The 24,647-nt window shown below is 36.3% G+C and overlaps 2 protein-coding genes and 1 long non-coding RNA gene across 5 annotated transcripts; 1 reads left to right on the top strand and 2 right to left on the bottom strand.

Annotated features, from left to right (window-relative positions):
• Positions 1-275: 275 nt before the first annotated feature.
• LOC106921179 (uncharacterized) lies at positions 276-15,474 on the top strand. 2 transcript variants are annotated; one of them, XR_015763927.1, is made up of 4 exons: positions 276-700; positions 3,385-3,505; positions 11,645-11,709; positions 15,102-15,474. It is a non-coding gene; the product is annotated as an uncharacterized LOC106921179 (long non-coding RNA). The 2 variants fall into 2 exon arrangements; XR_001418945.2 differs by lacking the exons at positions 11,645-11,709; positions 15,102-15,474 and adding an exon at positions 5,287-5,881 and having other exon boundaries at positions 284-700.
• LOC106921178 (tripartite motif-containing protein 16) lies at positions 1,234-10,368 on the bottom strand. Its single transcript, XM_014992680.2, has 5 exons — positions 9,840-10,368; positions 4,442-4,468; positions 4,302-4,364; positions 3,262-3,401; positions 1,234-2,370 (listed from the first exon to the last, which is right to left on the bottom strand). Exons 1-5 carry the CDS (start codon positions 9,859-9,861, stop codon positions 1,966-1,968), a joined length of 657 nt encoding a protein of 218 aa, XP_014848166.2. The 5' UTR covers positions 9,862-10,368; the 3' UTR covers positions 1,234-1,965.
• Positions 15,475-17,087: 1,613 nt separating the features above from the next.
• Positions 17,088-24,156, bottom strand: emc10 (ER membrane protein complex subunit 10). 2 transcript variants are annotated; one of them, XM_014992679.2, is made up of 8 exons: positions 24,007-24,156; positions 23,804-23,870; positions 22,865-22,977; positions 21,529-21,642; positions 21,259-21,443; positions 20,434-20,527; positions 17,778-17,875; positions 17,088-17,371 (listed from the first exon to the last, which is right to left on the bottom strand). In XM_014992679.2, the coding sequence occupies exons 1-7, from the start codon at positions 24,097-24,099 to the stop codon at positions 17,789-17,791; spliced, it is 753 nt and encodes a 250-aa protein (XP_014848165.1). In that variant the 5' UTR covers positions 24,100-24,156; the 3' UTR covers positions 17,088-17,371; positions 17,778-17,788. The 2 variants fall into 2 exon arrangements, with proteins under 2 accessions (XP_014848165.1, XP_014848164.1); XM_014992678.2 differs by lacking the exon at positions 17,778-17,875.
• Between the last annotated feature and the right edge of the window lie 491 nt (positions 24,157-24,647).

Below are 24,647 nucleotides of genomic sequence, written 5' to 3'. Positions count from 1 at the left end.
ATGACGAAGAAAAAACACACCAGAAACACATTATGTTACAGAGGGACATGTGAATATACAGTAAACATTATATTCTGTTCTTCCTGTTTGCAGGAAGTTCTTTAGCCTGTTCTAACATGCACCAACATGCAAGTATTGGTTTAAAAGGTTTTATGAAAAAATTAAATTTGTAGTTTTCAAAATGTTAGTCTTTAAAATGCTAGAATTTGTACATTTTTAAATCAAATTTGATCAGTTATTCATCACTTGGGTAGTCTACCAATAAAAAGGCACATGATGGCCATCTCAGAAAAAACAATTTCTGCCAAAAGATAAAAACAAGGAAAGTTTCAACAGTAAAATTTTTTAGATTGTCATCATTAAAGTTGGAAAGTTTTTATTAAAAAAAGTTGAAAACATTTGACTTTTGAAAGTCAGAAATGTTCACATTTTTACCCTCAAAATTTTTTTTGAGATTTTTGGCAGAAATGTACCACTATTATACCTACAGCGCCCCTAAAGGCGCTCCTTACAAATGACGTCATTGTTACCCGAACGGCACAAACAGAACGGCGACATCTGAACATTGGAAGATGAGGATGTCCAGGGAGCTTCTTTTCAATATTCGTTGATACAGAAGCAAAGTGTGAGGAAACTAAAACGGTGGTTGAAATGCAGAGGACTCAAAGTGAGCGGAAAGAAGGCAGCGCTGGTTTGAAAGGTAGTTTTTTTCTTTTTCTGGTTACGGATAGCGTGTTAGCTAACACTCGCTAGCACTGTTATTAGCTAACACTCGCTAGCACTGTTATTAGCTAACACTCGCTAGCACTGTTATTAGCTAGTACTTGCTAGGACCGTGGTATCTGGGCCTACCTTTCCAATTTCCCGCTCGGCAATCTGTAGGTAATTATTGATTCATTAATGCATTGCAGTTAATTTTTCCAATTAAATATCAATTCTATTCTATTGGTGGGCATTGAATTGCACATATTCATAAATTAAATCAGAAGATGACAAACAAAATCAGCTATTGAGCAAACATTTCACCCAAAACACAGCTTTAGGTACCAAAATCTGTCTGAATGATTGGTAGGAAATATACCAGAAGTGTGTTGATTTCTTTAGGAAATATGTCGGTGAAAGGCAACTTACTGAGGAACTTTTACCCAAATATTAGTGATGGTCTTTGTTTTCTTGTCATCGTTAAAGTTGCATGTTTGCCCTCATTCCAATACACAAAAAAAGTCAGTTGAGTGTCGACTTCATACTGGCATAGTGAAGAAGAATACTTTATTGACTACATTGAGGACAACTAAACAGGATCAAAGTAATAAAAACACCCAACTTTATCTTGCCTAACTTAAATTAACAAAAACAAATGAAAGTCTGAAGGTGTTTTTATGCATTCAGAGAAAAAAAAACTGCCAACATGTCTTCAGTTGTACTTCAAAGCTCGTTTTTTTCTCCAATCACACTTAAATGAACACTTCCTGGTAAAACTACTGCTGCCCCATTCCCACAATATACAGAAGCTCATTTCTGCCATGAACCAAAAAGTAAAACCCAGACAGGGAGACAAAGTTTAGAGTTTTATAATCATGAAAACAAAAATAAAAAGTCATGTAAAATGACGACTTTAAAGTTCATAATTTTACAAGTTAAATTTCTACAAGTTAAAACTCCTAATTTTACAAGTTTTTAAATCATAATCATGAGAACAAAAGACATAATTTTGTGAATAAAGGTTATATGAAAACAGTTATTTTGGGGTTTAGTCATAATTATGAGTTTCATTGAAAATTATGAGAAAAAAGTAATCATTTAGAGTTTTAAAGTCATAATTATGAGAATAAAAGTCATAATTTTGAGTTTTAATGTCATAATTTTGTTGGTTTGCTCCAGTATATCAAAAATTATGACTTACTGCGGGCTTTAGTTTTGTCATTCATGGCATGAATGGGCTTCCATACAAATCCCTTTCAAGTGTCACTGATCTTTTTTCCGGATAAGACAGAAGGAATTTGTTCCTATCCAAAACCCGGGGAAAATTCTCTCTTCGAATTTGGCTTTGTACTTGTGGATCAGCCGCACCTCCTTCTCGGAGTCTCCCTCCACCGACAGGAAGGAGATGACGCCGGCCGGCAGGTCGACGTAGACGCCCATGGTGCGGGACGGCGGCAGCTGGACGTCGATGTTCTCACCGTTGTGCCAGACCTGGTAGCAGGAACCGGACCAGCCGACCCCCAAGGAGCCTTTGTTCTCCCCGAGACCGCAGGGCACCTCCTGGCCTTTACGGGGCGCACTCTCCGCCACCACGCCGACCACCACCCAGCCGTCGTAGTCCACCTCCCAGTAGCCTCGGATGCCCATCAAGCCCTCCTTACACAGCACCTGCAACAGGAGACATTCGTGAAACCCACAGCGCTGTGCTCTACGACAGCGTTACAGATGGGAAGAAAAAGCTAGAGAAAATTTACGCCAAAAAAACTCAGAAACTTTTAGATGAAGCTTTTCTAGAAACATTTTCTGGAAAAAAACTTTGATAGTTCTGAGTTTCAAAAGTCAAAAAATTTATAGAAAAAAAACTTTAAATTTTCTCAGTTTGAAAAGCAAAAACTTTGCTAAACAAAAAACTAATAATTGTTCTAAAAAAAACTAGGAAATTTCTGAGTTTCAAAAGTTTAACATTTTTGACTTTCAGAAACTAAAAAAAATTTAAATCTTCAGGTTGATCTCAGAAATTTTCTAGAAAAAAGTTAACATTTCCAGCATTCAAAAGTTACTAGAAAAGCTCCAAAATATAAAAAAAACTTACATTTTAAGCTTTAAATTAAAAGTCAGATATTTTCAACTTTTGAAACTCAGAAAATTCCAAGTTTTTTCTAGGAAATATTTAGATTAATCTCCAAATCTTTTAATTTTTCACTGAAATTCACTCCCTTTTTTCAGAGCTCTGGATTTTTTCAGAGCTCTGTCAACTTCCCAGTCGAAAAAATCAACTGAAACTTCCCTCCAAAGTCTGATTTCCTGCTGGGAAAATGGGAGCAACTTGACTAACCTCACTTATTCCAACATGACCGCTCCTCACATCAACATATTAGATGTCTTGGAAACGTGTTTATTTCACAAGACACACATGAAAAGTGCATCTAAAACCAATGTTACATGTAGCGCCTGCAACTCTAAACTAAACAAAATAGAAGTGGTGTTTGATTATGGCCTTTCGTAAACCATGTTAATGAGTGTCGCCATGTTGCGACCTTTGAGTTCCAGGCCTCCTACCTGTGGTGAGTCCTGGTATCTTTCAGGCCTGTTGGGATAAGGGCAGACTGCGTCGGAGGTGCGAGCCACTTTGCTGCTGCCCTCAGAAATCCACAGAAGCTTCTGTGCTGTTTTGTCATCCAGAGAGACGGGGAACCAGTCTGAGGAGGTAGAAGAAGAACTTAAATGTGAAAATGTGACTAAAACCATGGAGGTTCTTAAAGCTGACACAACCAACAAGAATTCTGCAAGTGGTTCCCATATGGTAAGTCAACAACAAAACACTTGCTTTTCCAGCAGACAAGCTGGACAAGATACCTAGCAACTCTGCTTGGTTTGCTAGGTGATGGACTAGACTCGACTGGGGTTGCTAGGTGATGGACTAGACTCGACTGGGGTTGCTAGGTGATGGACTAGACTCGACTGGGGTTGCTAGGTGATGGACTAGACTCGACTGGGGCTGCTAGGTGATGGACTAGACTCGACTGGGGCTGCTGGGTGATGGACTAGACTCGACTGGGGTTGCTAGGTGATGGACTAGACTCGACTGGGGTTGCTAGGTGATGGACTAGACTCGACTGGGGTTGCTAGGTGATGGACTAGACTCGACTGGGGTTGCTAGGTGATGGACTAGACTCAGCTTGGGTTGCTAGGTGATGGACTAGACTCGGCTGGGGTTGCTAGGTGATGGACTAGACTTGGCTTGGGTTGCTAGGTGATGGACAAGACTCAGCGGGGGCTGCTGGGTGATGGACTAGACTCAGCTGGGGTTGCTAGGTGATGGACTAGACTCGGCTGGGGTTGCTAGGTGATGAACTAGACTCGGCTGGGGTTGCTAGGTAATGGCTCAGTTAACAGTAGAGGGGTTTTTGACATTTATTTGGGGTTTTTCTTTTTATGTGGTTGGGATTTTTTAAAAACTGTCTTAAGTTACTTTTGTCTTATTTCAAGTGTACTAAGATATTTGCACTAGGAACTAGGCCAACAATACTTTCTGAGATTTTGTGTTTTTGCAGCGTGGGTATAGATAATGGACATTTAAAAGCTTTAGAAAGCCTTACATTTCATGAAGTCAGCTCTGGTAGTTGGTTCGGGGATATTTGGCTCATACGGTGGCAGCTTTTCTAGAGTGAGACAAAGACATGTTTGTTAGCATTTACCAGGATGGTTGAATCAAAACAAACATAATTTGGTGATTTACCTTCTGCAGCGCTGTTTCCTTTTTTCCCTAGACATTTCAAAACAAAGCAGGATTATATTGCAGTCACTTTGAGCACATATGCTCTCATGCTTCATTGTGTTCAAGTGTAACACATTTATTTATATGAATTAAAATACTCCTTGGTATAAAAAGGCCTACTTTCTAGATAGTGTTATAAAAATGAACATAATTTAAGTAGAAAACTGGTGGGACTGTTAGCTAGTGTCTACCACCAGTGCGCCCTCTAGTGGATTCATCCGGGACAAAAAAGACTAATTTTTATAATAATCACATCTTTTATGATATTAACTAAATGTGTTATCTGACTTTACAACACTGTTCATGAGAAAAACAAATTTATTCTCTCTTCTCTCACATTTGATTACTGATTACTGCGCACCGGCTCATACGTTTATTTTTCAGTAGCAGTCCAGCAAATGCAGTTAAACTACTTTTATCTTTATTTATTGTTATTGTCTTTAAATCTTACACTATCACAACAATGACAAAAATACCCTCCCTGGAGGTATTTCTATCTGCACATGCAGATCGTACAGTCACAGTGGGATCAACTCACTCTTCGGTTACCTAGCAACTCACTCACTCTTTGGTTACCTAGCAACAGTCTGCTGAGTAACTGGCACAGCAGCAGTTTAAGGTTTCCCAACCATTCCTCACAACTGCTTAGAAATACAAAACATCAGCGTGTAGAAAAAACTCTGGACAAAACAGGAAAGTCATGCCACCAGTTTGGCAGAAGTTTAGATAATTAAAACAAAAAAACTGATGACTAATTATCAATCTTGACTGATGATAAAATGCTTATGTTGTGACCTCTTTTCCAGCTCTAACCAGAGGAAAAATGGCATCTTGTCTCTATCTGTGAACGTCTCTGTCTGACATGTGTTCTTGTTTATCCGAGATGTTTGCAAACTTTTTAAATAAGAAACCACTTGATACATAAAACCATCGCATTAACAGAACATACGGAGACACCATGTTCCAAATGTTCAACATTAGAAGAGGCAAAGGTCGACGGTGGCGTGTCAGAAAACGGGCGAGCCAAACACAGATGACCGCGTCAGTCTTATTTAACCACGCCCTCTGTTCATTAAATGAGACAATGAAGAAGAAAGAGAGAAAAGAGTGAACGCCGCAGACGGATCAGGAGTGAGACGTCAAGCCGGTGGCGAGCTGGAAGACTGAAAATATCCAGGATGGTCCATGGAACAGCAGGAAGCACCAGCTGGGATAAACTGACTCCATGATGGATGGCCTGACATCGCAGCAATAGAGACATGAAGGACACGTGGCAGGGAGGCATGAGGATATTTAAAGGAACCGGCTCTTTAAAAGGGATAAAGTTTGGTACAATTCAGTGTCTGAACACTGCAAAAACACAAAACCATGTGTCTTATTGTTAAAGTGTTTTTATATTTATATCTGTCCGATGTTTCCTCACTTCTAGCTGCAATTTGTTTCCACAGCTCAAGATTTTAGATGACATCTCCTATAGTTTTAATAACCATTTCTACACTGTAAAAACATGAAACCTTACCAAGTATTTTTGATCTGGTTTCCACTGCAAATTCCGTAATATGCTTAAAATAAGACAAAACTAACTTACAAGCAACTTTTCTGCAAGATGTAAAATATTTAGGTCAATAATGTCTTGTTATTGATGAAAACTACCAGTTCCACTTATAATAAGTGAAATAATCTACTAGTATAACTACTACGGTTTTTTTAAATCAATATTAAGGAATTGTTTACTTAAAACAAGCTCCTGTATCTTGCTGAAAAGTTACTTGTAAGTTAGTTTTGTCTTATTTAAAGTTCATTACCATATTTGCACTAGAAACAAGACCACAGTGCTTGGTAAGACTTTGTGTCTTTGCAGTGTTGGAAGACATTTAACTTTATAACCTCTCAACACTGAGGCTATTTTGGTCTAGCCTGCAGTGCAAATATGTCAGTACACTTTAAATAAGACTAAACCACCTGACAAGTAACTTTTCAGCAAGGTATAGGAGCTTGTTTGAGTAAAACATTTTTTAAATATTCATAAAGCTCTAGTTCCGTTGATTACTCCACTTGTAACATGGGAAAATGTTTTATTAGGAAAATAATCTACCAATGGATCAAGTACTTTATTAAAATCAACATTAAGGAATTAATCACCTAAATCTTTTGCAGTGTTGAAATGCTTTTGACCATATAAGCTTTGAACTCCGCAAAAACACAGAATCTACTTTGTATTTTGATATAGTTTATATAACGCTAACCCAGCCGGCCAATCGTGATGGAACACTGCTTGGGTTGCTAGGTAACGGGGCTGAGCTAGGCTGGGGTTGCTAGGTAACGGCACAGTGCCCATGGAATGTGACTTCACTGCAAACACCAAATCTTACCAAGTGTTTTTGCCTAGATTCTAGTCCAAATATCTTAGTTGTGTAAGTAAATTCATAAAATTGATTTTTTTAAAAAGTACTGGCAGATTATTTCACAACATTTTCTCCATGTTATATGTGAAATAATCTGCCAGGTGAACCAGTACTTTTCCACTTATATTAAGGGATTATTTACATAAAATAAAGTTATTTTGCTGAAAAGTTAGTTTTTCCTTATCTCAAGTATACTAAGATATTTGCACAAGAAACTAGACAAAAAATACTTGTTTTTATTTTGAACGTATTCTGACAGATTTTGTCTCAAATCAACAGTCTGAAGTCACATCACAGTCCTGCTAAAAGGTCAGCCACACCTCCTTGGATGATTTATGGGAATTAATTGTTTTGGACAGCCGGGCCAGCGGCCCTTTTCCTCTCCAGGACTCCAGTCTCATTGGGACGGAGCGACTCGTCTGGGCAGATTGGTTTCAAAACGTCCCACTGAGACAGCAAAATCAGAGGATAGGGACATGAGGGCCAGATCTGGTCTCATCCACGCTGTTTCTATCTGGCGTCAAGTCTTACCGGCTGGAAAAATGGAATAAAGATGTGGAAGGATTCTGGAGAAATTTCGTCCTTTGATCTGACTTTCTCATAAAATAAATCAACAAAGCAAAATTCTGTCACCATAAATCACTTAAGGAGGATTTTGTGTTACTTTGTGCTTCAATCAAGTGGCCATAAATAACTCCGATATGAGCTTTTGCATTTTGTTACTTGAATTACTGTGCAGCATTTCACACTTCATTACTGCAGCAGCAGGAGGATGGATTAGTAACAACTGGGCTGGAGGCTGGAGGTGGCGTGGGTTATGTCAGCTGCTGGCATGGACTGAAAGGGCCAACGAAACATAAAGATGTTGACTTTAACCTCAGAATCCTGTCAAATCCGAACAAATAACCAAATATTCTTAGCTTTATGTCAGATATGTTGTTAGCATAATCACAGAAATAATCACATTATTGTTTTTCCTTCTTGGATTTGTAAACCTGGACTTGATCCACTGAAAGTCTGTTCCATATTTATTTGGTAGATTTGAGTTTTAAGACTAGATTTGTGTGATGGTGGTTAATCAGCTAAAACAATTATGGTTCTGAGGAAGAAAAAGTCATAATTCTGAGAGAAAAATCAGAATTTTGAGAAAAATGTTGAAATTCTGAAAAAAAGTCATAATGTAGGAAAGACAGAATTTTGAGAAAAAAGTCTGAATTTTGAGGAAAAAGTTGCAATTTTGGAAAAAAGGTCAGAATTCTGATGAGTCAAAATTCAGAAAAGAAAAACAACTGAGAAAAAGTCAGCGTTCTGAGATAAAGGTCAGAATTTTAATTTGTTTTCCCAGTGGCCGTGATCCTCTTCCGCAGAAACAAGACATCTTCAAAGAAAAGCATCTAAAAGACGCATCGAGTGGTCATGTTGCAACAGGTCAGGATTTCCGAAGGCGAATAAAACGGCGATGTGACACCGAGACGGCCACTTTCTCAGTAGCAAAGCCACACACTTTGTTGACATGATTAATGGTCGGGGAAACACTGGCATGGTCCGAGGTGACGACGGCCGTTTGGCTCGGAGCTGGACTGCCGGGCCGGCGGGTATGAAGACACTCAATAACTGCAAATAAACAGCCTACTAAAACTGGTGATAGAACAAAGTGACGAGCAGTAAATCAGTGTGAACCCGGGACGGTTAATGTCAGAAAAACAAAGACATCGCTGCGACCTTTCATCTGAGCCCAGTGGCGACACTTTAAATAACTAATCAGAAACACGAAGGAGCAAAAATCAAAACGGCTTTTATCCAATTACTAGTTTCAGGGCTGAAACGACTAATCGTGATGGATCAATAAGAGAAATAATCAACTAATTTAGTAAATGATTAACTGTTAACTGGAGGATACAGACTAAAAGAGGCTGTTTGCTGAAAAAACAGCCTGATCAGAGCAGTAATTAACCCAAAACTCTAACATATAAGTTCATATATATTGCATTTAAAGTAACACATTTGTCTGTAAATGTATTTAGTATTTTAGCCAAAACTCCTCAACTGGCAGTTTTAGTTTCACCTGGTAAAATTTCACTGAAGGAATTTTTGTAAATGTGTATTTTCCTATTTAAAAAAGGACTTAAATTATTACTTTTTAATGTATGTTTTAAAAGTGAAAAATGCAAAAGTACTATTTCCACTGGGAGATAAAACATGGAACAAGGTTGTTAAAGGTGAAATAATCTGCCAGAGGGACTAATACTTTTCATTCATAAATATTAAGGAATTATTAAACTTCAAACAAAATCTTATATTGAGACATTATTTGAGTTAGTTTTGTCTTATTTTAAGTTTACTAAGATATTTGCACTACAAACTATATCAAATATTTATGTTTTTTGCAGTGTAAAAAGTCATTAAAACAATGGGTACTATATAAAGTGTTGAACTAAAGAACCTAATTTCATCTTTAAGTGAGAAAACATCAGACAGCATTAAAAATAATATATGTTAATAAGACACATGAAAAGACAGTATTTAATTTAATATGCATTATGCATTAAAATTAAATTAGAAATGCAAACGGAACAAAACAAATTGATCAATAACAAACTTAATATGCATAATACACTGCAAAAACCAAGTATTTTGGATTAGGTTGTAGTGCAAATATCTCGGTACACCTGACAAAACTAACTTGCAAATAACTTTTCAGCAACAATAGTGAAATAATCTGCCAACGATTTATCAATATTCAAGAATTATTTACTTAAAATAAGCTAGAATATCTTGCTGAAAAGTTGTTTGAGTTTGTTTTGAGTTCTTTTAAGTGTAATAAAATATTTTCACCATAAACTAGACCAAAATCCTTGGTATGATTTTGTGTTTTTGCAGAGTAATTTGGCTAACAATAGTAATCAGCGGGGATGATTGGGAACCGGTTGGTTCCGGTGGGACTCCATTCTTACCTGCTTTCTTGGGGACCGGCATGGTTCTGTTTGGCTTCGGGCGTGCTGCTCTTGTCAAAGTGCTTCCTGGTAACTCCAAGGCTCACCTTTATCAGCTTCTGATGAGTGAGGAGGGGCAGACTGAAGAGCCGTTTTTTTTTTTTTTTGTCGGATAGGATGGAACCGTCCCAAAAAAAGGACGATCCCGTCACTTGAAACTCGTGATACTTTTCCTGGGAACTGGGCTGAAGTACCGAGGACATCCCAACCATTCCTGCATGTTTGCACACACTCGCACTGAGCATGTGCAGGAGGGACACGTCTGCGTCGTATTAAATGAGATGATAAATCTATGTATTTCTTAAAGACAAACGAGGGTGAAAAATCATGCAGCCCGGTGCCCTTTGGAGTCCTTTTAACTGAGAAAGAATGGCCGCTAACGATTAAACTGATCCCGACTCCATATGCCGGGTAGTGGGGTCATTTTCTGTTTGTAGGGTGTGAGCCGTCACTATGTGAGAAGGAAGCCAGCTTCTCACCGGGTAGCTGTCAGCGGTCCCAGATCCCATCCATCAGGAGCTGCTGCCGTTGCGCCCTGGACTTCTGACTGGGAACAAACTGTACCAACAGATGTTATATCGGAGGCAACAGCTGGAGGCCGGTCTTCACCTTACAGATTGTCCTGATTCTATCAGTTTTCTGCCTTTAAGGTGGCCTGCTATGCTTCCTTAAACAGGTTGAAATGGTCTATACAAAACATGTTCATTACATTTTTTTTCACAAAATCATTCTCAGAAAATGAGATCTAGTTCATAATGAGCTGTTTCAGGTCGTCTTATCACTTTAAATCCAAAAAAGCAGCCATTGTACAGCGAATACAGCAGTAAAACCAGCTGACCAAACGTTCTGGAGTTCTGTTTGGGTTGCTAGGGTAACGAGGCTGGGCTTGACTGGCGTTGCTAGGTAACGAAGAAGTGCAAAGAAATGTCACTTAACACAAAATCTTATCAAGTATTTTTGGCCCAATTTCTAGTGTAAATATCTTAGTCTTCTGAAATAAGAGAAAACTAATTTACAAGCACCTTTTAAGCAAGGTATGAGAGCTTGATTTAAGTGAATAATTTCTTAATGTTGATGAAAAAGAAATAGTTCTACTGGCAGATTATTTCACTTATAACCAGACATTTTTCCCATAAGTGAAATAATCTGCCAGTAGAACTATTTCTTTTTCATCAACATTAAGAAATTATTCACTTAAATCAAGCTCCAATATCTTGCAGAAAAGAGACTGTTATGTTTTGTTTTATCGTAGAAATTAGACCAAAAATAATTGGTAGGATTTTGTGTATTTTCAGTGTGGAGCTCTGTTTTGGTTGCTAGGTTGCTTTTAAGCACTTGGGCTGTTTTTAGAGGCAATTGAGACCCAAGTAGAAGTTCAAAAATGTGCATAATATGTCCCCTGCAAGGAAATGTCTCTGGTCAGAAGTAATGCAGAAGCAAGCTGAAAGCATCAGGGACTAAAACCTAACTGATGAGTTGAAAGTAAGCGAAAGTTTCATCTTTGCTTTCACACCAAAATTTTCCGTATTTGTTGTAATATTTTAATGGTAGTGAAGTTCCTGGAGAACAAAGCGAACCATAACAGTATTCATATTATCTTAGGCTGTTTTCACACCTGATAGTCCAGCAGACTCAGTTCATTGTGGGACCAAGATTTCAATATTTGTTACAATTTCAGCTGCTGCACTTTGCTTTAACTCTGTACTGTGTCAAACAATCCAGACTAATTGAAATATCTGTTTCCCTCCTCGCCTGTGGTGGCGCAGCACCAAGAACCACTGAAGGAAACAACACAAAAACCTCAGAAGAAGACACTGATCACAACATCCTTGTAAGTAAAATGGAGTGGTGGTTTTACTACTGTATGCACTGTACAATGACTGCTGGAAAAGACAGCCATTGTCCTTTCTCCTGCTAGCTCTGGACTGTCAAGTTTGTTTTGGTTGTATTTACCCAGAATGCCCTCCACTCTTGTCCACTTCCTGCTTCTGGGGCGGTCTTTGGTCCACTTGACGTTCACATATGGATTGGAACAGCACCAAAATCCACTTGAACTCAACCAACACCGAGTTTTGTAGGCAGACCAGAGTTTGCTTTTTTGGTTCGATTATGCCAGGGGTGTCCAAAGTCGGTCCTCGAGGGCCGGCATCCTGCATGTTTTAGTTTTCTCCCTGGTTTAGCACACCTGGATCATATGATGGCTGATTAGAGGCCTAAGGAGAACATTGACTTGCTGAGGAGGTTGTTACTACCACTAGGGAGAGAACTAAAACATGCAGGACGCCGGCCCTCGAGGACCGACTTTGGACAGCCCTGGATTATGCGTTCACTCCTCCCCAGACGAACCAGACTTTCCAGGAAAATGAACTGGAGTTCAATTAAAGTGAACTAAACAGAACTGGTGTGAATTCATCCAAACATTACAACATGCCCTCTGTGTGAGGGATGAGATCTCAACACCAGTCTTCTCTGCTGTCAGCAGCTTAGTTCAATCTGTTTTGTTTCAGAGCCTTTTGGGAAGTAGATCATACCCTCAACAATCACAGTGAACTTCACCGCCCAGACTGGCTGCTGCATAACCTTAAACACTCGTACTGCATGACATGTTAACATGATCAGGCACTGGTGAAAGATATAGCAACATGCAGGGAATACAATGTGTGGAAGGCAAAGCAGACCTGCTGGGCTGCTTTTAATAGGCTTTCAATAAGACGTCTCCTTGTAATCCTCGTACTTTCTTTCTCACATGACTAAGAGGTCAGCGACTTTCACCTTCTCACTTCTCTTGAAGTGGAACTGAGTCATTGGTAGGACTAGTTCCAACCGGTCCCAACCAGTTCTAACTAGTCCCAACTGAATCCAACTTCTTCCAACCGGTTCCAACCAGTTCCAACCAGATCCAACCGTTTCCAACTACATCCAGTCAGTTCCAGCCGGTTCTAATCAGTTCCAACCAGATCCAACTGGTCCCAACCAGGTCTAACTAGTCCCAACTGAATCCAACCACTTCCAACCGGTACCAATCAGTTCCAACCAGACCCAACTGAATCCAACCAATTCCAGTCGGTTCTAACGAGATCCAGCCAACTGGTTCCAATCAGCCAGCTCCAGTTGGTTCCAATCAGATTGATGTCTGGACTTTGACTGGGCCATTGCAACAACTTAACTCTATTGTCAGCAGCTGAAGACAAAGACAGGAAATAGTTGGAGGATTATGTTAACGATTTATCGGATGAACAAACTTATTCATGTGGGATTTTAATCACGTTTCTTATTTATTGGAAACATCACAACTGCAAAATTGTGTTTTTTGGACATATTAAAGTTTTGCTCTCATTTGTAATGGAAATGCAGCGAATGAAAAACGAAACAACAATGCTCACCTGCAGCAGCGTGATCAGAGAATTTGACTGATTAAAACTACACTCAAGGTAGTTAAAACAAGGTTTTCAGCCACTTTTCTTCTTACAAAACCTGGTTTTAGTTGGAGTGAATGAACCATTGATCATTAAGCGTAATTATCATCTCAGCACGTTTGAGCAGTTCGACACCTCCAACAAAATGAGATTATTCTGCGACTAAACTCTTTAAAGACAACATGAGCAGATTTACAGCGTGAAAACGACAGATCAAATTAACTCTGCCAGCCCACTTTTAGCGAAACATGAACCTCCAAACCGACTACTAATCACGGTATGTCAAACGAGAGGTGTGTGAGAACCGCGGGGTCCGCCTGACACGGGGAGTCATGCTGACCTCGGTCGCCAAGCAACCGTGATTTATGACACCGTGTTGCAGCCGGCATGTCTCCCCCCTTCTCTGCACCTCAAGTCGCACCATTTATCTTTTGTGACAATGAAATATGCGCAGATATGAAGTCCTCAAGTCTGCAGAGACACGGACTTGTAAATAATTTAGGGAATAAATATAGTTTGTTCCCTGCAGCAGAGGGTTGGAAAGGAAATTCAGTAAAACTGAACTGAGAATTTTAACTTTTTTCTCAATTCTCACTTTAACTTGTAGGAAACGTTTTTTTTTCTCTCAGAATTCAAAATTTAATCTCAGAATTTAGAGAATAAATATAGTTTGTTCCCTGCATTAGACGGTTTGTGTGGAAGGAAAATTCAGTTTAGTTCAAATTAAATTCAGAACTCACATTTTTTCTCAGAATTCTGACTTAAATCTCAGAATTCTGACTTTTTTCCTCAGAATAAAAATTGTTAAAGCAAATTCAGGAAAATCTAACTTTAAAACTGAAATCTAGCAAATAAATTTGGGACAGGCTTTCGGTGTGGATCAACTGTAGGTTTACAAATCACATAGCAAGGAACAAATATTTATGTGATTATTTTCATATGACAAACACTTTGGGATGCTTGGTTATTTATTTGGACTTTGACAAAATTAGAATTCTGAAGGAGTTTTCTTTGTGGCCCCAATCTTCTTCCGTAGGTTTGAAATGATGAGAATAATCGTTTTAACGTTTAACAACAACAATAGGAAACGGTTTAAATCTACCAGAACCCCTGAAAAAACCCAGAAGAAGAGTGACAAGTTTAAGGATTTACTTGATAAAAATGAACATAAAAGTAATATATCAAAATAATGTAAGAAAACTTTCTTGAAGGTCAATTAACTTTAAATTATAATGAACATTTAAACCTAGAACATTTTAAATATCCAAAATAAATAAACAAAACAAGACAAAAAACAAATAAATTGAACTATAAAGTCTCTGTAAACCAAATTGTCGTTTAAAAAAGGGCGAGTTCAGACCAAAATACCAGACCGAAGAGTTTCATCATCCAGTTTTTGGTAGAAAGAGAGAAAAGAGAACAACAATAAATTATGCAAATAGAAATTAATGAGTTTGTTTTAATTTATCATGCAGTTAATTGATTTGTAGCTTGTTGAGACAAGCCTAGCTGTAAAGCAGCTCACCGCAAAAACAAAACCTTACAAAGTACTTTTAGTCTAGTTTCCAGTGCGAATATTTTACACTTAAAATAAGAAAACACTCGCTTACAAGTAACTTAACATGATATAAGTCAATAATTCTTTAATATTGATTTTTATAAAATGCTAATTTTACTGGCAGATTATTTTAGTTATATCACAGGATACTTTTCCCATGTTATAAATGAAATGATCTGCCAGTTGAACCAGTACTTTTTTTTTTAATCTATGGTCTAATTAATATCTTATCTGACTTGTTTTTTTCAGCCTTCCTGGTTCTGAAACAGACAGCGGAGGCGACGAGTGGGTTTGGTCCCGGAGGAGCAAAAGGAACGGAGTGAGTCATTCTGAGAAAGATCTTTCTGGTGATTAGAAGAGACGCAGCTGAAGCTCCAAACTGAGCCTCCCAAAAATAAAAGGATGTTCCTCACAGTTAGAGGTGTGGACTAAAAACAGCTGGACACGGACAAACGAGGTGATGTAATGTTGACACAGGGATCGTCCCTGAAATACAGAGACAGATCCAGTCAGCTGGTCCCAATGGAACAACTGGGAGATGCCCAGTAGCTGCATTTCTTTTGACCTCAAAATTGAGCAATTTGACATTTTGAAAATAAATTTGCTTAATGGAAACACGTCACTTCTGAAAAGACTAATTTTGTTTTTTTATATAAAGTTTTTGCAGGATTAGATTGTTTTTCGGCCACATCAAAATTACAGCATTTCACAAAATGCAGAGAAAACACTTTTTTCATATCATATGAGTCAACAGGATGTTACTACTGGCAGAAACGACAAAGACGTAGACAGGAAGAGTTTGGAGGATGATGGCGCTGCATGTTTTTAACGACTTATTGCATGAACAAACTTCTTTACGTATGATTTTAATTGTGTTTCTTATTGAAAGGAAACACAGCTATTGTATTTTTTTCGACATTAGCAGAATATCGACAAAGTTTTGTGCACATTTGTACTGTAAACACAGCTACAAATAGTTTGTGTTTCTCTGACATGTCTGTTACAGAAACATAAATTTTATGAATACTGAGAGTTATAAGTGATATAAAAACTGAAAAAGGACTTTTCACATAAAACGCAATAAAAATACAATTTCTGGCGAGTAATAAGTTAGGATACCCTCAGATTTATTTCCACTTGAAATGGCTTAAGTCAAATCGTCATTACTCTGAATTATGAATGAAGTTTGCACTGTTTAAAGATCCAAGACATTTACGAGACTGAGTCTCAGAAAAATTTGAAACATTTTTTTCCTTTAGTCTACAAATGGAAGGGTCAAAGCAGCAGCTACAATACTCAGCTTTGAGCCAATAGTCAAAACATGTCAAATGTACCGCTTATATAGTATCTTCTTTGCTTGTAAAAACCCGTCTGTACAGTTGAAGTACGTAAATTTATTATATTGTCATGAAAGGCTGTTTTCATTTCATTCTATTCATATTTATACATTTCATAGTTTCAAAATATGTTTCAGAGCTAAATATTTAGCTATTGTCCAAAATCACTTACTGAAAAGCTCTCAAAGTGTAGATGTTCGTAACGCCAGCTTTTATTTTGATAGTCCACTTCCGCTTATATCGGCAAGTGAATTAGAAAAACATCTAAATATTTATCTTCGAATTGACTTTCTAACTAAATATTTAGTTTGAACCTGTGACATTTATGAATGTATTAATAACATGGTGAAAATATGTCTGAGTTAATTATTTTTTTCTTTATGATGCCGTAACCGAATAACCGAAATTGCCAGCTAGCTAGCTTGCTATGTAAATTTCTGGCTGCTGGTTTTACCGTTTTCCATATTTTTAAACATAATTTGAAATTACATGGACAACAGGAATGAATTTACATACATTAATCACTACATTTTTTATAGTTACAAGTCAACTGTATATAATTTTTACTGTACAGAAAAACTTCAAGCCGGATAGTCAAAAAATATGACGGTCTGCAATAAAACGGCAACCTCTCCAGCAGAGGGCGCTAAAGGCATCGTTTTGATTAAATTATCAATAGTTTAATTCTAAGATTAGGGATTAATTTCGCTAATACAGAACACCTGTCTTCTGGTCATATCAGATTATACTTTCATAAAGACTTTAGGAGCTTTATTTTTCAACCTTTATTCCCCTTTAAATACAAGTTTATCAATAAAGCAGATTTAAAAACAACTGGAATGTTAATTTTACAGAACATGAATCTGTAGTCAAATAAATAAAAAAAAACAAAGACAAGTAAAGTAATAAATACTTTATTTTCCACATTAGTAAAAGTGCAGTCACAAAGTTTCCTTTTTACTGTACAGATTTCAGATGCACAACAAATATGTTGTTCCTTAAATAGCTTTATGTACAGCAGATAAAATCTGATAATTATTATTCAGTGAATGTTACCGGAAAAAAACAAACAGTTGATCATCGGCCTCCTCCGTTGGCGGCTCCACCGCCAGCGCCGCCGCCTGATTGGTCCTGGGCGCCTGACATCATCAGGAAGAGAACGAGAGGCACGATGTACATCCACTGCAAGAGAAGAAAAACACACCTTGTATAAATAACTCCTATAATTTACATAGAATTAACTGTGATCACTTGCATGTATTTGGTAAAGGTTGCTGATTTATTTCCTCCCAGATAAGGTCAGATTTATTTCTCAACAGAAAAAGAAAATGTTGAAATATTCCAGGAGGATTAGAGACTAGAGAGTCAAACACCAAAAACTTTTAGGCTCCACTAACTTTCTAAAGGTTTGGATTCAGTCGATTTTTAGAAACTATCAGCCTAAAAATGTATTTGGTTTTAGACTTTTGAGAAGGGCGAACAGAAGAAAAAGAAGGAAGAAGTGAAAAACTACAGTTTGTGGTTAAACACAGAAGAGAAGAAGGAGGAAGAGGAGGAGGAGGAAGAGCCACAAGTAAGGAAACTGTACTTCAGTGGGAATCAGCTCTGCTCTCTGCCGCCCCCTGCTGGGGGCTGTGCCGAATTGGTGAGCATGAGGAAGATGGCACCTCCCAGAATCAAATACCACTGGAACACAGCAACACAGAGTCACTGGACACACAGCGAGGCACAAACACGGCACAGAACAACACGAAGGCAGCACGACCCGGGCCGGGCCCGACCACACAGAACCGGGTCGCAACTGGCCGCAGGAACCGGCCCAATAAAATGACCAGAAACAGCTCTGCTTACTGTAACGGCGTATTACGACCACCAGACAAGAAAAAGAGGAGTAAATTTACACCAAAATAGGGAGAAGTTTTTAGATTAAGAGAAAATGTACTAGGACAAAAACACGGTAAATATTTGGGTTTCAAAAGTTGACAATTTTCTGAAAAAAAATTAAATTTTGAGATTCATCAGAAATTGTCTAGAATTTTTTACTTTTGGATATTTCTGAATTTGAAAAGTTGAAAATTTGTTTTTTGAAAATTTTTTAGTTTGAAAAGATTTTCTAGATTTTCTAGAAATTCTGAGTTTCCAAAGTCGAAAATTCATGAGAGAAAAAAATTTTTTTAGACTAACCTCAAACATTTTCTAGGGAAAAAAATAAGAGATTTAGATTTTTAGTTTGAAACATCGAAAGTTTTCTAGAAAACAACTTGAAAATGTTGACCTTTTCAAAGTTGAATATTTGCTGGAAAAATTCTCAGAAACTTTCTAGAAAAAACTTAGAAATTTCTGAGTTTGAAAAGTTAAAAATTGGCTAGAAAATAAAATTAACCTAAAAGATTAACCTAAAAAATTTTTAGGAAAAAAAACTTTCTGAGTTTCAAAAGTAACTTGGAAATTTAACCTGAGATCAATCTCAAAATTTGAGTTTTTTGTAACAAATGTTTGACTTTTCGATGTCAGAAACGAAGTTTTTGGGGTCAATTTACTCCTTTTTCTTTACAATGGCCCTCGCACTCCCTGCGGCTTTAAATTTGACTTCAGGTGTAAATGAACTAACAGGTGAAGGAAAGTAGTCTGTAACCTCATTATTTTAGTTATTGATTAATGATTGATTGTCAGAATAATGGATTAATCAGATTAAAAAAATAAACATTCTCCAGATTTTTCATTTAACCACTTAAGCCTTTTTTTATTCAATAATATAAATAAATTTAACTATGCAAATAAACACTTTTAATTCCTTTTTCAAGTAAAAGGACAAAAATAACCTAAAATGCAAAAACATCATTCCTTCAGGTTAAAAAACAAAAGTGTTTTTATCTTAAATTCAAAATGTATATATTTTTGTACAATTTTGGGTTCATTTCTGCTCTAAATGGTCCTTGAGTCTCTATTCTCCAGTTAGCGATTAATCAATTACTAAATTAGTTGTTGATTATTTAAATAGTCGATTAATTGTGACTTCAGCCATGGAGGAAAACTTTGCAGCTCTGAAATCGTTTAAAATGTTTCATAATTTCTGTTCACATTAATAAGACAGGCTGGAAAAACAGAAAGCATCCTGTTATTTTAGCCAAAAGCAGCCGATGCGCTTCATGCTTCCTCCGTCTCTGCAGAAGCTGCACACAGGCAGAAAGTCATGCTGAGAGAATCAATAAATATATAAAATCTGGTATTAGAGGTTCAGGGCTCCAAAACTCTGAGGAAAAATAACATTGTCCAAAAACGTAGAATAAATGATCCCACTGCAGCTAAAATATGTTGATCATTATGGACGATTAATTGATGAAATTGATTAATTGCTAGACAAATTGATTAATCGTTAAATAATTTTATCGATTAATCAAATTTTTGTTTTTTGAAAATTTCATTTTTGGAAAATTGAGATATTTTTCATCTTCAGTTTCAAAAGTTCAGAGTGATGTCAGCGCACCCAGGGCGGCCATCTTGTTTTACAGCCTCTATTTACTTTGAATTTGAATTCATGTCAACTCTACGACAAAACATTAGGGCTAGGCTACGACTTTTTTTTATGATTACAAGAACACAGTCGTATTTTTACGATAACTCTTACATGAAAATAAAAGCTTTAAATGAGGAAAGTTGAGCATCTTGTGAAGTTTTAGAGATGACACTTAATAGAACTATTTAACATTTAACACATCAGCACTAAATTATCATCATCAGCAACAGCTGAGTCTGTTTCCAAAGAACACAAACTGAGCAGATCCTGAAAATGCAACAATTTTTTCCTCATTAAAAATGTTTTTTCTTGTAATTTCAAGAAGTTTTTGGTGAAATTGCAACTTTATTCTGTTAATAATATGCCTATTATCTCTTTAACCAAAATTCTCATAGCCTGGCGCTAATAACTCACAGATGTTTTAAATAAAAACAACTCTTTTCTGTAAAATAAAATTAAAAAAAAAAATAAAAAATCTGTCAAAATCGGATCTGGTGTGAAAACAAAAAGCTGTAACTAAGATTTATTTCTTATAGAGAAGATCAGTCAGTGGAAGTTTTCAAGTGCTTGTTGCATCAGCCAGCTGACTGGCAGTGCACAGCAACAAACTGTCTACACTATGAGCCATAAAACACTGAATACCTAACATCTGATATTAAACACGCTAAACGCTAATTGTGGATTAACTCTTTAAACCTTTTATAAACCCTGACAGCTTCACTCTTACGTATTTGGCGAAGAACGATTTCTGCTCTTGTGGATTCTTTCCTTTCTTCTCAGATTCTTGTTCCATCCGTTCCAGGAACAGAGCCGTCTCCGGTCTGGAAAAACAAAAAACAAACAAAAGCAGATTTAAGTCAATCAGTAAAAAAAAAAAAAAAAACTGAGAAAATAAATTACAAAGTAAAAAACACAAAAATGCGCTGACGTTTTCTTTGTCTCAGCAGATTATATGTAACTAAGGAGAAACATTAAGATCACAGGTTTTCAAAGTGAGGGTTCAGGGGCCATTTTTGGACCCTGACCTGACTTTATGCGGCCCTCCCAACCACAGTTCAAAAGCAGATTAAATAAATTAGGACAAAACTGTGACATAAATGTTAGACGCAACACAAAGTGATAATCTTTTCCAAGGTTTCTGCTTTCCTCCTGTTGTCATGGTAACCAGGACCCGTCTGAATTACACCAAATCTGGTTGTACTTGCTGCACTAAAACTCGGCTAAAAACACAAAATGTTTTCAAATGAGGACTGATGTAGATCCTGTTCTTATTGGGGAGAATTCACTAAATATTTTTTTCAGTTTCCTTCAAATCAAAGACAAAATAATAAACAAACTGGATTTCTTTCATCTTACATAAAAACATTTGAAGTTTTGCATCTACAAAAAACATAAATAAATCAAGTTACTTTGTTTAATTAAAATAGTTCGGGCTTCATTTATTGTTACGCAAGTAAAAAAAAAATCCTACTTTCTGTTTCTTCTGAATCAGAACCAAATCAAGCTTCACATCAGCCGTAAAGGAAATCAACCCGTGCCGGTAAAGACTGACCCTGGAGCATTTACAGGCGCCATGATGCTCAGAGTCGTGTTGAAAACCTCCAGGTCGACTTCATCCTCGACCTCGGCGCCTCTGCAGGCTCCAGGTAAGGTTACTATGGAGACGCCGATAAGGTATCCCGACACGTCGGTGTGGAGCGTGATCACGTCACTCAGGTGGGACTCGACCATCGCACACTGGGAACCACAACAACAAAACTCCTTCACAGAACGTAAAACCATTTTGGTGACTTCTGACTCGTTTTTGAAGCTGAACACATACGGCTCTGACGAACGCTGTGAGGTAACCGTCCATCTGCCACTCCGTCTGTCTGTCCGCCTGCAGGAAAACCCGAGGCACTCGGATTCTGTACAGGCCGTCGACTGCAGCCACTTCCTGAGGAGACCAAACCAGACAAATCCGTCATTTTTTAAAAACCAAAACAAATCCGTCATTTTTTAAAAACCAAAACAAATCCGTCATTTTTTAAAAACCAAAACAAATCCGTCATTTTTTAAAAACCAAAACAAATCCGTCATTTTTAAAAAACCCAAAACAAATCCGTCATTTTTTAAAAACCCAAACAAATCCGTCATTTTTTAAAAACCAAAACAAATCCGTCATTTTTTAAAAACCAAAACAAATCCGTCATTTTTTAAAAACCAAAACAAATCCGTCATTTTTTAAAAACCAAAACTAATCCGTCATTTTTTAAAAACCAAAACAAATCCGTCATTTTTTAAAAACCAAAACAAATCCGTCATTTTTTAAAAACCAAAACAAATCCGTCATTTTAAAAAAAACCAAAACAAATCCGTCATTTTTAAAAAAACCAAAACAAATCAGTCATTTTTTAAAAAACCAAAACAAATCCGTCATTTTTAAAAAAACCAAAACAAATCCGTCATTTTTAAAAAAACCAAAACAAATCCGTCATTTTTTAAAAACCAAAACAAATCCGTCATTTTTTAAAAACCAAAACAAATCCGTCATTTTTTAAAAACCAAAACAAATCCGTCATTTTTAAAAAAACCAAAACAAATCCGTCATTTTTAAAAAAACCAAAACAAATCCGTCATTTTTTAAAAAACCAAAACAAATCCGTCATTTTTTAAAAAACCAAAACAAATCCGTCATTTTTTAAAAAACCAAAACAAATCCGTCATTTTTTAAAAAACCAAAACAAATCCGTCATTTTTTAAAAAACCAAAACAAATCCGTCATTTTTTAAAAAACCAAAACAAATCCGTCATTTTTTAAAAAACCAAAACAAATCCGTCATTTTTTTAAAAACCAAAACAAATCCGTCATTTTTTAAAAAACCAAAACAAATCCGTCACTTTTTTAAAAACCAAAACAAATCCGTCATTTTTTAAAAACCAAAACAAATCCGTCATTTTTTAAAAAACCAAAACAAATCCGTCATTTTTTTAAAAACCAAAACAAATCCGTCATTTTTTAAAAAACCAAAACAAATCCGTCACTTTTTTAAAAACCAAAACAAATCCGTCATTTTTTAAAAACCAAAACAAATCCGTCATTTTTTAAAAACCAAAACAAATCAGTCATTTTTTAAACTCCAGAGGTTCCAGCCAAAGGTTTGGTTTTTCAGTTTCACCTTCAGCTTGGAGCGGTCGTCTTCTGACAGCTGGTTCTGAGTTAGAGAAACGCTCGGCTCCCGACCCGTTTTCAGCAGCAAAGATCCACGCGACTGAAACTTTGCAACATCATCTGAAGACCAAACAGAGCAAAGAACAGAGCATAGATAATTAAAAATGCAAAAAGTAATCATCAACTTTTGAGTTTAGAAACTGAAATTAAAGGTCACTTCCTGAAAAAAAAGGAAAAAACTTATTCAGAGCAGAAATTAAACCAAAATGGCAAAAATTTGTTTTTAAGCTAAAGAAAAAAACTTTGTTTGTAAATATGCATTTTAGGCAATACAATTTGTATTTTTTAATTTCATTCTATATTTGGTTTACTTAATTTTCCTCTTCCTCTTAGATAATGTATATTCAGATAATATATATTATCTAAAGAAAATGTATATTTACATTTTCTTTAGATAAAATAAAATATTTTTGAAATAAAAAAGAATTAAATCATTTATTTGTATTTTTTTATGTATTTCGAATATTTAATAAAAAGGTTTAACTGGTTAAATAAAAAATCTGTAGAACTTGTCAGAGTAATCAATGGAATAATCGATTACTAATCAGTTTGAAATTCTTTAAAGGCAGCGTAAGTGCAAAGTTACATTATATCCTGACTTGTATATTTACATTTTCTTTAGATACATTTTAAATTAAGACTAAGCTTTACTACATGCCAAAATTACAAAGTCTTGAGGTTCAACTGAACATAATACTCTATTCAACCTGGTCAATAAACTTCCAAAACATCGATGACACAAACTATATACATACATAATCACAAGAAAAACAGAATGTCTGTCATCAAATGACAGACAACGGAAATTGCGTTAGCTTGCTGAGCAAACTAGCATGAGTGATGTTCTACACGATTCTGTTTCTTCGCAATTAAAATATCTTCTCACCGAGTTCAAACGAGTGTTCAAGCGGCACAGAGAAACCACTGAGCTCGGCCTCCAAAGGATCACCGACCTGAAAATAATCAAAATCTGCGTTTAGCCTCTACATTATCACACAATGCTAACGCTAACTCGTTAGCATAAATAAAATAACCCTAATCGCTTTTTTTGTTAAAAAATATATTCATGAATGATTATTTAACTCTTACCCTCCGGCCGTTATTACATGATACTAAATTTGCGCATATCAATAACAAAACAAAGGAAATAACAGCAACATTAAACGGTTGCAGGCCAGCCATTGCTGCTAACTGTGGACACCGGAAGATGGCGAAAGAAGCAGCTACATCCGCATTTTCAGAATAAAAGCACACAAACTAGCTTACATATGTAAATACTTGCACGCTGCGTTTTTGATCTTTATTTTGAAATCTTTGGCTTAATAGTATATTCTTAAAACTGATTTACAAAAATAATCTAGTTATTTTATTATTTAAAGGTTGTTTACATCAATACAATGTGCTTTATTGATACCCAATGCGGTTTGTTGACAAGCTACTCCATCCAAAGTGTTAAATATTAGAAAATACAAATATAACCATAAGCGTTGAAAAGTTTAAATAAAAAAATATATTAGTGAGATATTGTAAGTAATCTAAATATAAAATAAATGAATAAATAAAAAAATAACAAGCATACACATAGAAATATATTAATCTAAATGAATCCAGAGAAAATGTAGATTGAAAGACACTCAGAGTTGGACATTGTAAAATTGATTAGTCCATTTTTTTGACTACTTATGTTTACAAATGACTATAAATGCACAAAATGTTTTAGTTATCATAGT

The sequence above is a fragment of the Poecilia mexicana genome, unplaced genomic scaffold, assembly GCF_051168715.1.
Source record: "Poecilia mexicana isolate PSO_F unplaced genomic scaffold, ASM5116871v1 scaffold_8, whole genome shotgun sequence".
Lineage (NCBI taxonomy): Eukaryota > Metazoa > Chordata > Actinopteri > Cyprinodontiformes > Poeciliidae > Poecilia > Poecilia mexicana.
Note: the sequence above shows the minus strand (reverse complement) of the source record. Positions and strands in the feature narration are given on the sequence as shown.